The sequence below is a fragment of the Terrapene carolina genome, unplaced genomic scaffold, assembly GCF_002925995.2.
Source record: "Terrapene carolina triunguis isolate 2854851 unplaced genomic scaffold, T_m_triunguis-2.0 Scaffold374, whole genome shotgun sequence".
Taxonomy (NCBI): Eukaryota; Metazoa; Chordata; order Testudines; family Emydidae; genus Terrapene; species Terrapene triunguis.
In genome coordinates this window covers 14,861,597-14,875,988 of record NW_020664725.1, presented here as the reverse complement: position 1 = coordinate 14,875,988, position 14,392 = coordinate 14,861,597, and the positions used below count along the sequence as shown (strand labels likewise).

Sequence of the window (14,392 nt, the reverse complement as noted above, 5' to 3'; positions counted from 1 at the left end):
GCAGAATTCTTCTGTCCGCCTCGCTGCCGCCTCTCAAGGGGGTGGATTCACTACAGTGACGGGAAAACCCCTCCCGTGGCTGTCGTACGTCTCTACACCCCAGGGATGTAGCTGCAGTTGTGCCACTGGAACACTGGGAGGGTAGATGTACCAGGAGTCTGTCTGAAAGTTACTGGACGTAGGCTTCTAGGCTCCTGGGACTTGGGCTCCTCAGTCACTGAGGAGCTGCTCCCCTTGTCTATCTTGGGAGGGGGCTGCCCTGCTGTAGTTAAATCAGTGCCAGCCTCCCGTGTGGATGTGCCGAAGCTCCGTGTGAAGTGTCTCCGTTAGGGTTTTGCACTGGTATAGCTACAGCATTATAGTTACATTGGTGCAAATTTCCCTAGGCTAGACAAGCCCTGAAATTGGCTATAACTGTTTCCCTTAGAGAGGAAGGGGTTAGGGCATTTGCCTGGAGACCTGGATTCCCATCCCTGTCCTGCCACAGCCTTCTTGTGTGACCTTGGGCAAGTCACTTAGCCTCTCTGTGCCTGTTTTTCAGAAAGGGGTGAAGGCTGCCTACCATCTGAAAATCAGGCCCCTCTAAGGGATCTCAGGGCATCCATGCTTCTGTCTCTTGTAGTGATTATCAGGAGATATTCAGCAATCTCCAGATCAAGAGACTGTGATCTAGCAATTGGAACAAGTGACTGGGACACAGAAGACATGGATTCATGTCCCAGCTCTGCCACACACTCCTTGTGTGACCTTGGGCAAGTCACTTATTCTCTCTGGGCCTTAGTTCCATATCTGCAAAATGGGGACAATGATCCTTCCCTCTCTTGCAGGGGGGATGCAAGGATAAACCCATTGATATCTGTTGGGCACTTAGATATTGCAGTGACAAGGGCAACAGAAGCAGCTAGCTAGAGACAGACAGGTCAGCTGAACTTCACCCCAGCTCAGGAATGCTGGGTTCAGACTCTATTCAGCCTCTGCAAGTTCAGGGGCTTCTCTGGAGTCTGTCTGAGAACAAGCTGCCTCAAGGGACCGAGGACAGCCTTTGTTATATCCCCCCAGTGCACCCAGCTCCGGTCAGCGGGACAGGGGTGTGTCTGCAGCACTAAGCCATGCTCAGAGGTGAGCACCTGGGCTCTGCCAAGCCAGGCTGGCTCCCCTTTACCCTGAATCTGAACGGGTTACATGTACTACTGTCTGGAATGAGGACCCCAGCCCCATTGACAGTGAACTGGCTTTTGGTACTGAACTTGCCCACTCACTCGTTAAAATAACCCCCCTCTTTGTGTTCTCACCCGGCAGGATTCCCCACCGGAGAAGGTGCAAAGCCCTGGGGTAGCGCCCCGGCCCCCGATCAGCCATGGTGCTGCCCATCGCCAGCAGCAGCATGGAGCTGCAGCAGGACAACGGGCTCTGTGTCCACAACAACATCGGCGGCTGCCGGCTGAAGTACGAGGAGCCTCGGAGCCGGAGGAACTCCATCCCCCCCGTGCAGACTCCCACCGCCAAGCACATGCTTGCCTACCTGCCCCGGCCCCCGACGGACACCAGCAGATATGGCGCCTTCCCTCAGAAGGTAAGGCTGCTCCCATCATTAAAGGACATGGCGAGGCTGGGCACCTCCGTTTGACATGCAGCCCAGCCTGATGCAAGCAACGAAGAAATCCTGCCCCACCCCATCTCCCACAACAATCCTTCTGAGTCCTGATCACTCTTGTACCCACATAGCTAGGAAGGTGGACAGCCCAGCCCAGCTGGGGACAATGTTCTCCCCAGCTCCTTTAGCTGAGAGGTTCTTGACACACCTGAGGGGTGTGTTAGCTCCAATCATGGGTGATTTCATTCTGCCTCGCTCGCTTTACCCCCAACCTCCAGCCCAGTGTCAAATAGATCCAGGATTCTTCTTCTGTACTTCCTGTCCCGCGCTGCTGGGCAGCTGGAAAACAGCTGCCATGTTGCTCCCAAACGGGGGCTGCATTTCAGCAATGCTAGATAGGTACATATGTTTGCAAAACCCTTCGGCTGAAAGGCGCTATACAAATAATATCGGCTGCAGCCAGGACCATGGTATATTGACTAAAAGGTGGCGCCAATTGTTTGACTACACTTGCAGTTCATTCTTAAAAATGTTCAAGGGACCAAAATAGCCAAATGTCTTGGCTAGAGACAACGCAGTACAATGTGACAAGGAGACATACATACACTCCTTCCAGAAAGCAATTCTTATCTTGCAAAAGATGTGCTTCAAAGATAGGTATTTCAGCTAGTAGTATCTACAGTATGATTTTTCAAGTTACACCATTCTCTACCCATCACTAAAATCCAACCCACCAGGTGGCAACACTTCCTTAACTTGTTCTTTTGTTCTGCACTTTTCTTATCTCTGCTTTGGATACTACATTGGAAACCAATTGGGTGCAGAGGTACTCCCAACCTGTGCTAGGACATACGATTCATGTGTCTTGGCCTTGACAGGCTTCCTATTTTCTAATGCCAAAACTGACTTCAGCTTTGCAAAGTGCTGTGGGATACTTGACATCATGGGTGAACAGAACTGTAGAGAGAGAATAATAGATTCAGCTAACGTAACTTCCCAAATCTTAAATCTGTCTAACGTATCTATCTAATGTATATGGTATTAATACCATATGTATAATACCCATTAATGCTACCCCGGACATATATAGATCAGCTAAGAGGTATCTAAGTGTTGTTTTTTGCAGTTTTCCCTCCTTCCTTCTTTACCTCTTGCTTCCTATCTCCCATCCCTCTAGTCTCCTCAGTCATTGGTTGTTCCTGCACAGATGCTGCTACTGGGGTGGGAAAGGCTTTATCACAGAGATGAGGCTTTTATTTAACTCTCTCATGGTGAGGGCTGGGGACTCAGTCTGCTATCAGTACACCTCTACCCCGATATAACACTGTCCTCGGGAGTTAAAAAATCTTACCACGTTATAGGTGAAACTGCGTTATATCAAACTTGCTTTGATCCACCGGAGTGCGCAGCCCCGTCCCCCCGGAGCACTGCTTTACCGCGTTATATCCGAAGTCGTGTTATATCAGGTCGCGTTATATCGGGGTAGACGTGTATTAATAATTGTGTGTGTTAAAGTTGCACCTAGTGGCCCAGCGCCCCATTGTGGTGTACCATACACATGAAGAGCTTAAGGTTTAAATAGACCAGACAGACAAAGGGTGGGAGGGAAAACAGGTGCATTTCTCTTGATTGGTTCTTTTCCCCTTGCAGCCTGAAATGATGGTCATCCCCATGGGCCTATCAGAAGAGAGCCAACAGCAAACAGACCCTGCGGCTGAAAAGAAAAATGCCCCGATGTCAAACTTTGTCCCCCACTCCTGTGGCTCAAACATCCCCAATGACAGATCAGTCCTTCAGAGGAGACTCAGTATGGTGGAGCAGACCAGCACAGGTGCGGTGGTACCCGTGAAGCACCGGCCCAGCGTCTCCATCAACACCGAAGATTTGCCCAAGTACCGCCGGGCATCGCGCAATGATCCCCTGCCTCCGCTCCGGGACATCAACACCCGGTGGTACCCACGGCATGCCCTCAGTGTGCCCAACATCCCCAACTCAGCACGGAAAAAAACGCCCACCCGGAGCATTGTCTCTGTGACCCCCTCAGAGAAACCTCAGAACCGGCGCTGCAAGCTCATGGACGACGATCGGCAGTTCAGCTCCGCCAGCAAGCAGCAGCGGCAGCGCTATGTGACCAAAATGGGCAAGTCCCAGGTGAATCTGGGCCGCATCCAGGAAAAGAAGAGGTTCCTGTCGGACATTTTCACCACCATTGTGGACCTCAAGTACCGCTGGTTCCTCTTTGTCTTCATGATGTGCTACATCATCACCTGGGTGGTCTTTGGCATCATCTACTTCTTCGATGCCTGGATTAGGGACGACGTCAACCACATAGGAGACCCGGAGTGGAAGCCTTGCATCGAGAATGTGGACAATTTCATATCTGCCTTACTTTTCTCCGTGGAAAGTCAAAGGACCATTGGTTATGGCTCCCGGATTGTGACAGCCGATTGCACCGAGGGCGTCATTTTGCTGATGGCCCAATCCATCGTTGGGTCCATGATAGATGCCCTCATGGTGGGATGCATGTTCGTCAAGATCTCCAGGCCCAAGAAGCGCGCCCAGACCTTAATATTCAGCAAGAAGTGCGTTGTCTCCCACCGGGATGAGAAACTCTGCCTGATGTTCCGCATTGGCGACCTCCGGGACAGCCACATGGTGGATGCGAAAATAAGGGCCAAACTGATCAAATCCAGACAAACCAAGGAAGGGGAGTTCATCCCCTTGGAGCAGTCGGAGCTGAACCTGGGCTATGACACAGGGGAGGACAGGCTCTTCTTGGTGGAGCCGCAGATCATCTGCCATGTCATCAATGACCACAGCCCCTTCTGGGAAATGACAGCAGAGTCGCTGAAGAGGGAGCAGTTTGAGATCATTGTGATCCTGGAGGGCATCGTGGAAGCCACAGGTGGGTGCTCTGAGGAGGGTACGCAGACCCCAGGTGGGCTTGGGAAGGTGTTATCCTCACCCCGCTCAGGGGCTGCTCCATACTACTAGACCCAGGGGCGCTGTGATTGGGTTTCCTTCCTTTCCCAAACTATCAGGTAATGGCCGCCACAGGAGTCAGGGTGCAGCACTGACAGGACACTCCGTTCTAATACTCCCTCCCTCCGTGTCCCCAGGCAAGTCTCTGAATCTCTCCTCCTCAGCTCCCCGCTCAGGACAATGAGCCTTCCCTGCCTCACAGACTGGATTGGGGGGGGGGGGGGGGATGGGTCTGTAAGTGTGTTGAAGATGGAAAGCTGGGAGGTGATGAGTATTATTAACCCGTTGCTCTGATCTGGGGCAGCAGGACATTGGTGTCTTGCTCAGAGAGACAGCTGGCGGGGCAGGGGGCTAGAGGGCCCGGCAGTGTGATCTGCTCCAACAGGAGGTGCCATATCAGACTAAATGGCCCAGTCACCTGACCTAGTCCCACAGATTAGATCCCACACTCGTTGCTCTCTTCATCTGTTGTACTGAGGTGGAGAGTGTGGGGTACCAGCCTAGATGGTCTGTCCCCCTGCTGCAGTGAGGTGGGATGCGGCATGATATGAACTTGGCTTGGTTATCTCCATCCCTGCGTTCCCCTAAACAGTTGCTTAACATACTGAGCTGACTCATGGATTTTGTGTGTTTGAAAGACATACAAAACCAACCAACCAACCACCCAGGCAGCCGTTGGCACCAACGGCTTCTCCCGCCCACACAGGGCGGGTGGGCGGACTTGGATTCCACACGTTACACTGAGCCTTGGCACCATCCCGGGAGAGTGGGAAAAGAGTAGTTGGGATACAGGCTGTCCTGAAAAGAGATGGTGCAGGTGGTACTGCAGGAAATGCCCATTCGCCTTCTAGGTGGAGCTGGGCAAAAACCAGATATTTTGGTTCACTGACAGTTTTGAAAAGGTGAAACAAATCATTTCAGGTCAGCCCAAAAATTAACCTTTAAAAAATTTTCAATGATTCAAAGAATTTTAAAAAAAAAAAATCATTTCGGGTCAAACATTTGACCCACCAGTAAATGTCTGTTTGATTTTGAGCATTTTTAAATGTTTTAATTTTTTTAAACAAAAATAAATTCAAAGCAACTTTTTGTTTTGAAATTTCCTTTTAACTGAAAAGCTGGGAAATGTTTCATTTTGAAAATGTCAAAACCAAACGTTTTGATTTTTTTTTCCTGAATGTTTTTTTGGGGGTTATTTTCAGAATGAACAATTTAGCGAAACGGACACGAATCTACAAAACATTTGTTTCACCAAATCAACCTTTTTTTTTTTCCACTGAAAAAAATATTTCGGTCAAAAAATGTCATGCAGCTCTAAATCCTACACAGTGTTAGCAAGAAAATTGCCTCTGTGCTACCACCTGTACAGCTGCAGCCATTTTCAGCAGCCTGTCAGGTAACCCTGCTCTGAGCCCCACTTACTGTATTGGCTGCTGGTGCAACATCCCTCAGCCCTGACTGTTAGGGGTGAGAAGGGAGTTCACAATCCATGGCCCAGTCAACCTGTGGCGTCTTTTCAGGATGCTACATTGGCAGACGAAGAATGAGCCAGAACATGCTCATCAGCCAGATGGCTCAGGGGACCAGGACTGAACCTTTCCCCTGGAGGTCACTGGCATGAATTGGGCACAAGTGAGTGACCAAAGGTCATTGCCATCGAATGGTTGCTGGGAGGCCATGAGGTGACCCAGGGGTGGCACAGTCCATTTATCAGTGGAGAGAGAGAGCTACATTTCAGAAACCATCATTGCAGCTGGTACTGATTGACCTCCTTGCTGGCAGTCTCAGCAAAAATGCTGTGGACCATGGAGACTAAACTCCCTTCTCCCCATTTAACGAGAGGTCCCTCCAGCTCGGGACTGTAGCCCAGTGTTGAGCTGATGTGGAGGAAGCCTGCTATGGATTCCCCAAGGACCCAGAGGGGTCAGTCTGGCCCTTTTCACTAGCATGACATTCACTTAAAAATGGTAGGAAGCTACTGGAGGGAGAAAACATCCCCCAAACACTTAACATGCGTGTCAAAGAGACTAGTATGAAGACTTCAATGAAGACCACCAACTTCCCCACCTGTCTCTCTTCACTGGAAAGAACTGTTACAGTTGTTGCCAACTCTCATGATTTTTTGGGGGAGGGGTGGGAAGACAATTCTTAAAGCCCCAGATTGGAATCATGAGATGACATGAGAATCTCAGCTTCTGTTTGTATAAACACCCACCTTTTAGCCCTCACGGTTGTGGAGAAAAGCTTGAAATTGTGCACCCTAGAGATTCCAAACCCAGAAGACAACTTGAACAATCCAGAAATTGGTTATTTTTAAAAATCTCTTTATTTTTAAGCCCATCTCGTGTTCTTTTTTCTTTTCTGGGGGTGGGGGCGAGGGGAGAAGAAGGGGCTGACTTGTGATTTTTTAATGCTTGGGATTGGTGACATTGGAACTGTGTTAATTACAGGTTTGTGGATGGATGATTTGATGCGATGGTGCCCAGCTGCTTGATATGAAATTTTCATTTTGATGGTTTAAGCTTCATTTCCCCCCCATCCCTTTTAAAAACCCTTGCTTTTTGTTGTTCTTTATCAGTTCTCCACCTCACTTCCCACTCTCTCTCTCACATACACACCTGCACGCACTTCTCATGGAGCGCACACCCTTTCTCAGTCTCACTCTGCCGCCCTCGCTGTACTATCCTTCATTGCTCCCAAATAGATTGTCAGCTGATTTCGGCTCCCTCTGCTGGTCTTTAGCTCTTAGGCTTTCCTAGAGTCAGAAAAATGGTGATTTAAAAACATGAGCTGCCAATTCCCACCCAGTGTTCAAACTTGTGCAAGATGGGTATGGGGCGGTAGAGGGACCTGGGGGTGTCTCCTCCCCTAGAGGGAAAGTTTGGGAAAACCTGCTGCCTTATAAAGCAGTTTGGCCCATTCCAAAGGCAAAAATATTGGTGCTTCACAAGTATTATTTTGAGGCCCAGGGATGAATCTTCTCTAGCAGGGACAATAGAACCATTTGCAGACCTAGTTCCTTGCTACCTCTATCAGGGGCAAGGAAATCACCCCTTGCAATCTGGAGACACTGTATTGATCAGGCATTCCCCAAAGCCCCTCCCAGTGTGTAACTGATCTAGTCGCTACCAGGGACCAGTGCACGATTGTTCCCTACAGTCTATCCTCCAGATAGAGTTCTTTTTAGCCTCGTTTCATGGTGAAACATTGGGGAGACAAACATGTATATGGAAAACTAAATAGCTACAGTCAGTCTACGTGAGTCAGACAGCAATCCTAGGATAGGTCAAACTTTGGGCTGAGAAGAGAGCCCTGCTGGCCTAGAATCACAGACACAGCAGACAGAGTTGGTTTCATCTAGTCCATAGCCCTGGGAACCAGCACAGGACTGGGTTCTTACAGTATATTTATCAGTATATTGTCCAGTCTAGGTTAAATGTCCTGCTTTTGGTGCACAGATTAGCACTGTCTGCTCCTTTCTAATACAGGTATTTATCTGGCTCCCACAGCTGTGCTTGTCTGAACCTAAATATCCATTTCACGTGCCTCAGTAACTGCGCAAATACCCATTCAGCACAGGAGACTTACCCTTCAGAGGCTGACCAGGCACATGGGAATTGCCAGATTGTTCAGACCCAGGGTTTAACCTAGTCCCGTATCCTGAGTCTAACACTCACCAGTACCAGCTGGCTCAGAGGAAGGTGCAAGAAACCCTGCAGCTATGGGATGACCTGTCTCCAGGCAAAGTTACCTCCTGACCCCATTAGTCAACAGTTGTCCTTTGCCCATGAATCCATTCTGTATCCCTTTTTGCAATACAACCTGCCCAATTAATGGTCCTGACTGCATGTGCTTCTTTCTCACTGTAGGAATGACATGTCAAGCCCGGACCTCTTACACAGAGGACGAGATCCTTTGGGGATATCGGTTTGAGCCCTGCATGACCCTGGAGAAAGGAGCCTTTCGAGTAGACTACAGCAGGTTTGAGAAGACATTTGAGGTGCAGACCCCAGCAGCCAGCGCCAAGGAGATATACGAACTGAAGGAGATGGAACGTCAGGACCAGTCCACCCTGAGCTTGTACTGGGACCACCTGGTGCATCCCTGCTTCTCAGCCGAGCTGAATGATGTCTTGCAGGATGAGGGTCCCAGTGAGGAAACCCTAGCCAGGCTGGGCATCCCCAACATCACGGAGGAGGAAACGAGTGCCGAGTTCCAGAACCAGATCAGTCTCTGAGCTCCTCCCCAACACAGAGTGACAGGAGACACCCCAGTGCAGTCACTTGTCTGCCCCAAGTACGAGTGCTGCTGCTTTGCATCCGGAGATGTCCCTGGTGCAAGTGGGGGGAGAGGCCAGGGGAAAGGTGCACTGCTGCTCTCCGGCCAACCTGAACATGCATTGACATCTTCACCAGTGAGCTCTGTGGTGGAGCCATTGTGCTCTCTCTATCTCCAATACGGGCAGTTGATGCTACCTTCCTATGGAGGAGGTGGTGGGGTTAGAGACCCCTGTAGCTCCCTACTCCAGGCTGGGGTAAGGGACCAGGGAAATGTGGAACAAGGGCTTGGGCCACACAGCCAGGAGGCTCATCAGCCATTGACTGTTATGTGGAGGAAATGTCACCTTCCCTGTGAGTATAAGGTGCTGCCCCGGGGTAGGCCATAAGCAGCAGAGATCCAACTTGAGACCTCTAGATCTTACGGCCTGTGCAAAATGACCAGCTCTGCTAGCTCAAGGGCTGTAGCGGAGAGTGACAGAGAGCCCCCCGTGTAGGTGTGGGTCACATGACACAAGAATTAACAATCCCACCTTCAGACACCCCAGGGAGTGCCGCTTGGAGGGGGGCAGGGAACCCCTCTCCATAGTCTCTGGTTCCCATTATGTCCACATCAGGCACTTTAGGGTTTGTGCAGCCCTTTCAGTTTCACATGTTCTCCTGCCACCATGCCATGTCCTTATTGGATTGTAGGTACCCGGAGCTGGTGTTTCCCCCAGACGCAGCTCGGGCACTCACGTGGAAGTGTCTCCTACTGACAGTGCCATATGGAACTCTCTCTCTGTACAGTGTATCCCTCGCCCCTCCTTCCCTGCGTCCTCTGATCGCTGTCCCTAACCTCTCAACACATCCCGCGTCTCCAGGTCGAGCTGCAGCTAAGTGGAATTATTTTTGCAATGTCTTTTGTAATAAGGTCATGGAAAAACAAAAAATTCAGCGGGTGATTAAAATCTCAAACCCCTAGAGAGCAGTGTTTTGTGGGTGGGTATAGGCACTGGGCATGTATGTGTTTGCATATGCTGGGGGTTCCTGCTCAGTCTATAGGGCCACTGCCTGGTGCAGGGGGCTGAGAATGGGAACGGGAGCCTTTTACCACTTCGATATTGTTTCAGATCTGAGCCCAGGTCCTCGAAAGTATTAGGCACCTAACTCCCACTGAAATTAACAGGAGTTAGGTGTGTAAATAGCTTGGAGCAGGGGTTCTCAGACTTCTGTACTGGTGACCCCTTTCACACAGCAAGCCTCTGAGTGCGACCCCCCTTAATACATTAAAAACACTTTTTCATATATTTAATACCATTATAAATGCTGGAGGCAAAGTGAGGTTTGGGGTGGAGGCTGACAACTCACAACCCCCCCCCCATGTAATAACCTCATGGCCCCTTGAGGGGTCCCCACCCCCATTTTCAGAACCCCTGCATTGGAGGATCTGGCCCTTAATCCCTCACTCCCATGCTTAGGGGTGAGCAGGCTGGGGCATGGATTGGGCATATCTGCAGAGCTTTGTGGGGGAGAGGAGAAGTGCTTCTGTAGCTGCAGTGCATGGTGCACCATTCTAGGAATAACCAGAACCTGTTAGGCTCCAGCACTACAATCTGACACCTTTCACCAGCATTGCGAATTTGCTTGTGATCAACTCTGTGTGCAACCCCAACTCCCAAACGCCATCAGCTGGCTCTCTTTAGCTAATCCCCCATTCATCTCCCCTTCCACCTGAAAAAAATACACTCCCCCAGCTGCATAGGATTGCTTTACTGATAGAAGTGTGGGGGAGCAGATAAAATGCAGGTTAAAGACTTGCTACATCTCACTACTTTTGAAAGGCAGTTTAGCAGCCCTTTTCTGCATCCAGGTATAGAATCACAGGCTTAGAAGGGCTAAATTATTACTACAAACACCTCCAGTGTAGTTATGGAAGGGGAAAACAAAAGGAACAAGTTAACTGGGAATGGTCATCACATTATTTCACACTGGTTGATGAATTAGCTCCTGTTTTGTGTGTGAGCAGATGAGGACAGCAGCAGGTTATAATGCAATCTTTTCTCCAGCAGACATGCTGTGTTGCTTCACCTCCCAGAGAGAACTAAGGCTGAAGAAGGGTGAATGTTAACTATATTTCTACCTTTACCATAAGGGTGCAGGGCCTATTCTCCCTTTCAGTATGTTCTGCAGAAAGGACTAGGCCAGTGCTGGCAGTTCACAGGGGCCTTTGCTCCAAGCCATCATAGTTTTGGATTACTTAGCTACAGGCCTCTTGCAGCTTGCCCTCCTGAATCCATCTTTCTCTGCAGCTGTGTTAAGCATGGGACAGGCAGCCCTTTGCGTTTAGAGGAGTGTAGTTTCCTTAGATGGTGGTGGCTTTGTGCAAGCAGAAAGGAAATGATATAATACAGGCATAGCTACTTACAAGGAAAGTACCCAGGTTTCCCCCAGAAGTGCAAAAGGTGGGTACACATTCATTTATACAGCACCCAAACACCTACCTTGGGGGCATTTGTGTTGTGGCAATGGTGGGGGACAAACCACACAATGTTTCTGCTCTGAAGTGAAGACAATTTTAGATATGTCAGGAACACCAGACCTGGTGGGAGAGGGAGAACAGCTAGTGGTTATCCTAGGAGATCACTTTGGTAGAGGGCTCTGCAGCTGTTTAGATAGTTGCAGTAGAGCTGATTTCTACCAATCACAGGTAGTTCAACCCTAAGGCTTCCAACTCCTGCAGCCTCATACTTAATTAGGTGTAGTCCAGTCTGACTCTTTGGGAAGGTCCATTTACTGGAGCCAGCACCCACCTATCTTCCTGATAGCCTTGCAGGGTAGCAAGCCTATGCTCTTTGCTCAGCAATCTCCCCCACCCCTTCTCTGGGGCCCCATCAGCCCATAGCCCAGTTCTCTACTCTCCCTGTGAGAGGCAAAGGTCAACCAGCATGTAAAGGTTACCTATAGAGAATCCTGCATTCTGCACTTTTAGAGTATACAAATGCCTCAAAAGTTTAGCTGTAGAGCAGCGATACTCAGACCTCAGTGGTTCAGAAGCCAAATTAGCAATCATTACTGTAAAAAAGCCCCAGTGGTGTGAATTCATTTTCATTTACTGTAGATTCATATTTAAACAGTATGACATGGGAAATCTTTAATTTTTATATGTTCACAGCAACATCAACGGCTTTGTGCAAATTAATGTAGGAAAAGCATCCTGAGTGATTAATTAAATCACTGTTTTAAGAGGTGCTGCAAAGAGCTGCAGGAGACAAATTGAAGAGCTACTTGCAGGTTGCAAGCTGCAGTCAGAGGATATCTGCTCTAGAGTTTGATGTCTCAGAACATGGCTTCCCTGACCCTTGTTGGAGAACCAGGGGGATAGTGTTCTTAGGGAGGTAGGCCAACCAGCTGGGAAGGATTTAAAACCAAGCTCCAAAACCTCCAACTCAGAACCCCATAAGCAAGGGGAGAACCACCACACTATCACACATTGGAAATTTTGCTACAAGCTTCTCTTCTACCCCCCTCTCCCCAAAAGAAAAATCCAACACACTGGTGATTAAGTGGAAGCTTTTATTGGAAAACCAAAGACACCTGAAAACCATTTATTCCCCTTGTTCTTGCCTTTTCAAAGAAAGTGAGAAATTGACAGGAAAGTAAAGTTTGTCTGGAAGGTCACACAGTAAGTCAGATACATTCCCCAACCAGATCCCCCAGGAGAGCCAATCCCCTCCAGGCAAGAGGAAAGGCAGCAAACATTCAGGTCACTGCCCCCTCCTGCAAAGAGGACAGGTGAGTGTGGGTGTTTCGGATGCAAAGCACGAGTAGACCTGGCTGGGGGCAGCCTCTGGAGCAGGTGCAAAGCGCTTCCCCTTCACAGACAGCTTTTCAGAAGCCGCCAAAGGCCCCTTCCCCCCCTGCCCCGTCCTCTCCCTCCCCCCCATGGCCCCGGCACCAGCCCAGCGCCCCCGCCCGAGCCCCCCTCCCCGCAGCCTCTGGGCGGCTCCGGCGTTCTAGCCACAGCTGCCCGCGGCACCCCCGGCCCGGGGCCCTCCCCCGTCCGCCCCACTTACCGCCTGCGCTGCGCGGCCCAGCGGCAGCCCCCGGGTCCCCCTGGCCGAGAGGCAGCAGTTCTGCCGGTCCCGGTTTATATTCCCCGCCCCGCGGCAGCGGACCAATCAGACGGGGAGCTCGTTCACTCGCTCGGCGGCGGCGGACCAATAGAATGGCGGGGAAAGAGCAAAACGTTCGAAATAGGTTTGTCCCACGCCGCAGCTCGTAGGCCCGCCCTGCGTGGTGCACTCTGGGAGTTGGAGTCCCGCAGTAGCGGGCGGGCGGACTCACTTTCCCGTGGTGCCGCGCGGTGGCGGGCCGCTGATGAGGTGGTGGCCGGGGGTCTGTGACCGAGCGCTGGGTCCCTATGGCTGCGTCCCCCTCGCTAGTGGCTGCGGTGCTGGCGCACTCGGGCCGGCTGGAGAAGGAGGATCTGGGCACCCGGATCGCCCGGCTCTCCCGCCGCGTGGAGGAGCTGAGGGTGGGCCCGGGGAGGAGATCGGGGGGCTGGATGTGGGGCGGGTCTACGGGGTCAGGTGGGATGCAGGGTAGCGGGGCGTGGGGGGGCTGAGGGGGGATCCAGGGGGCCTGGGTGTGCGGGTGAATCCGGGGGGGCAGGGGCGATCCAGGGGTCTGGGTGGGGGGAGATCCGGGGGGGGGGGGCAGAGGGGCGATCCAGGGACTGAAGCATGGGGGGACCCCAATGTGTGTATGTGTGTTGATAGGGGCAGAGCAGGGGTGCTGGGAAGGGGGGAGGAAAGAAGGGGACCCTGGACAAGGGCTGCCTATGGGGACCCTGGACAGGGGGACTCCAGGGGGACAGGGAGCGCTGGGGGCAGGGGATGATTGTGGGATCATGGGCTGGGGGGGGGGCAGCTGGGGAGTAAATTAAGGAGGGTTAGAAAGGCTGTCGGGGGGCCCGGAGAAGGGAGGGGACAGGGTGTGAGCGCGGTGGTGGTGACACTGCCCATCTCAACCATGTCGGGCTGCAGAGAGGGCTGCGATGGGGGTGGGAGGCTTTGGCCCCGTGGCCACGGCCTTGGGGTGTCTCTCTGCGGGTGTTTGGGGTTGCCAACCCTCCAGGATTGGCCTGGAATCTCCCACAATCGGCATCAATCTCTTGTTGACTACTGAAAGCAATCCGGGAGATTTTAATAGGATATTTTAAGAAAATGACATTACGTCATGTTGGGGAAAAAAAATATCTCCCGGAATAGCTTCAGTCAGAGTTGGCAACCCTATGGGTGTTCGTTTTTCTGATCCTGAGTCCATCCCTTCTACCTAGGGCGAAGTCTGCAACATGATTAACAAGAAATACAACGAGTTCCTCCCGAGCATGCAGAGCGCTGAGGACTTGGTGTCACAAGTGGACAGTCTGTCCAGCAACATCGACCTACTGAAATCTAGGATCGAAAATGAGGTGACACAACAGCGGTTTCACTTTATCTGTATCTAGCAGCTTTCATCCTGCATCATCCCAAAGCAGTACAACTCCACTGATGCG

The 14,392-nt window shown here is 51.2% G+C and overlaps 2 protein-coding genes across 2 annotated transcripts; both read left to right on the top strand.

The window, feature by feature from the left end:
• The first annotated feature begins 1,357 nt into the window (after positions 1-1,357).
• On the top strand, positions 1,358-8,813 carry LOC112118187 (G protein-activated inward rectifier potassium channel 4-like). Its single transcript, XM_024216388.1, has 3 exons — positions 1,358-1,573; positions 3,245-4,499; positions 8,446-8,813. The coding sequence occupies exons 1-3, from the start codon at positions 1,358-1,360 to the stop codon at positions 8,811-8,813; spliced, it is 1,839 nt and encodes a 612-aa protein (XP_024072156.1).
• A 4,385-nt stretch (positions 8,814-13,198) lies between these two features.
• LOC113407782 (centromere/kinetochore protein zw10 homolog) lies at positions 13,199-14,349 on the top strand. The gene is made up of 2 exons (XM_026657937.2): positions 13,199-13,369; positions 14,174-14,349. The coding sequence occupies exons 1-2, from the start codon at positions 13,256-13,258 to the stop codon at positions 14,342-14,344; spliced, it is 285 nt and encodes a 94-aa protein (XP_026513722.1). The 5' UTR covers positions 13,199-13,255; the 3' UTR covers positions 14,345-14,349.
• The last annotated feature ends 43 nt before the right edge of the window (positions 14,350-14,392 follow it).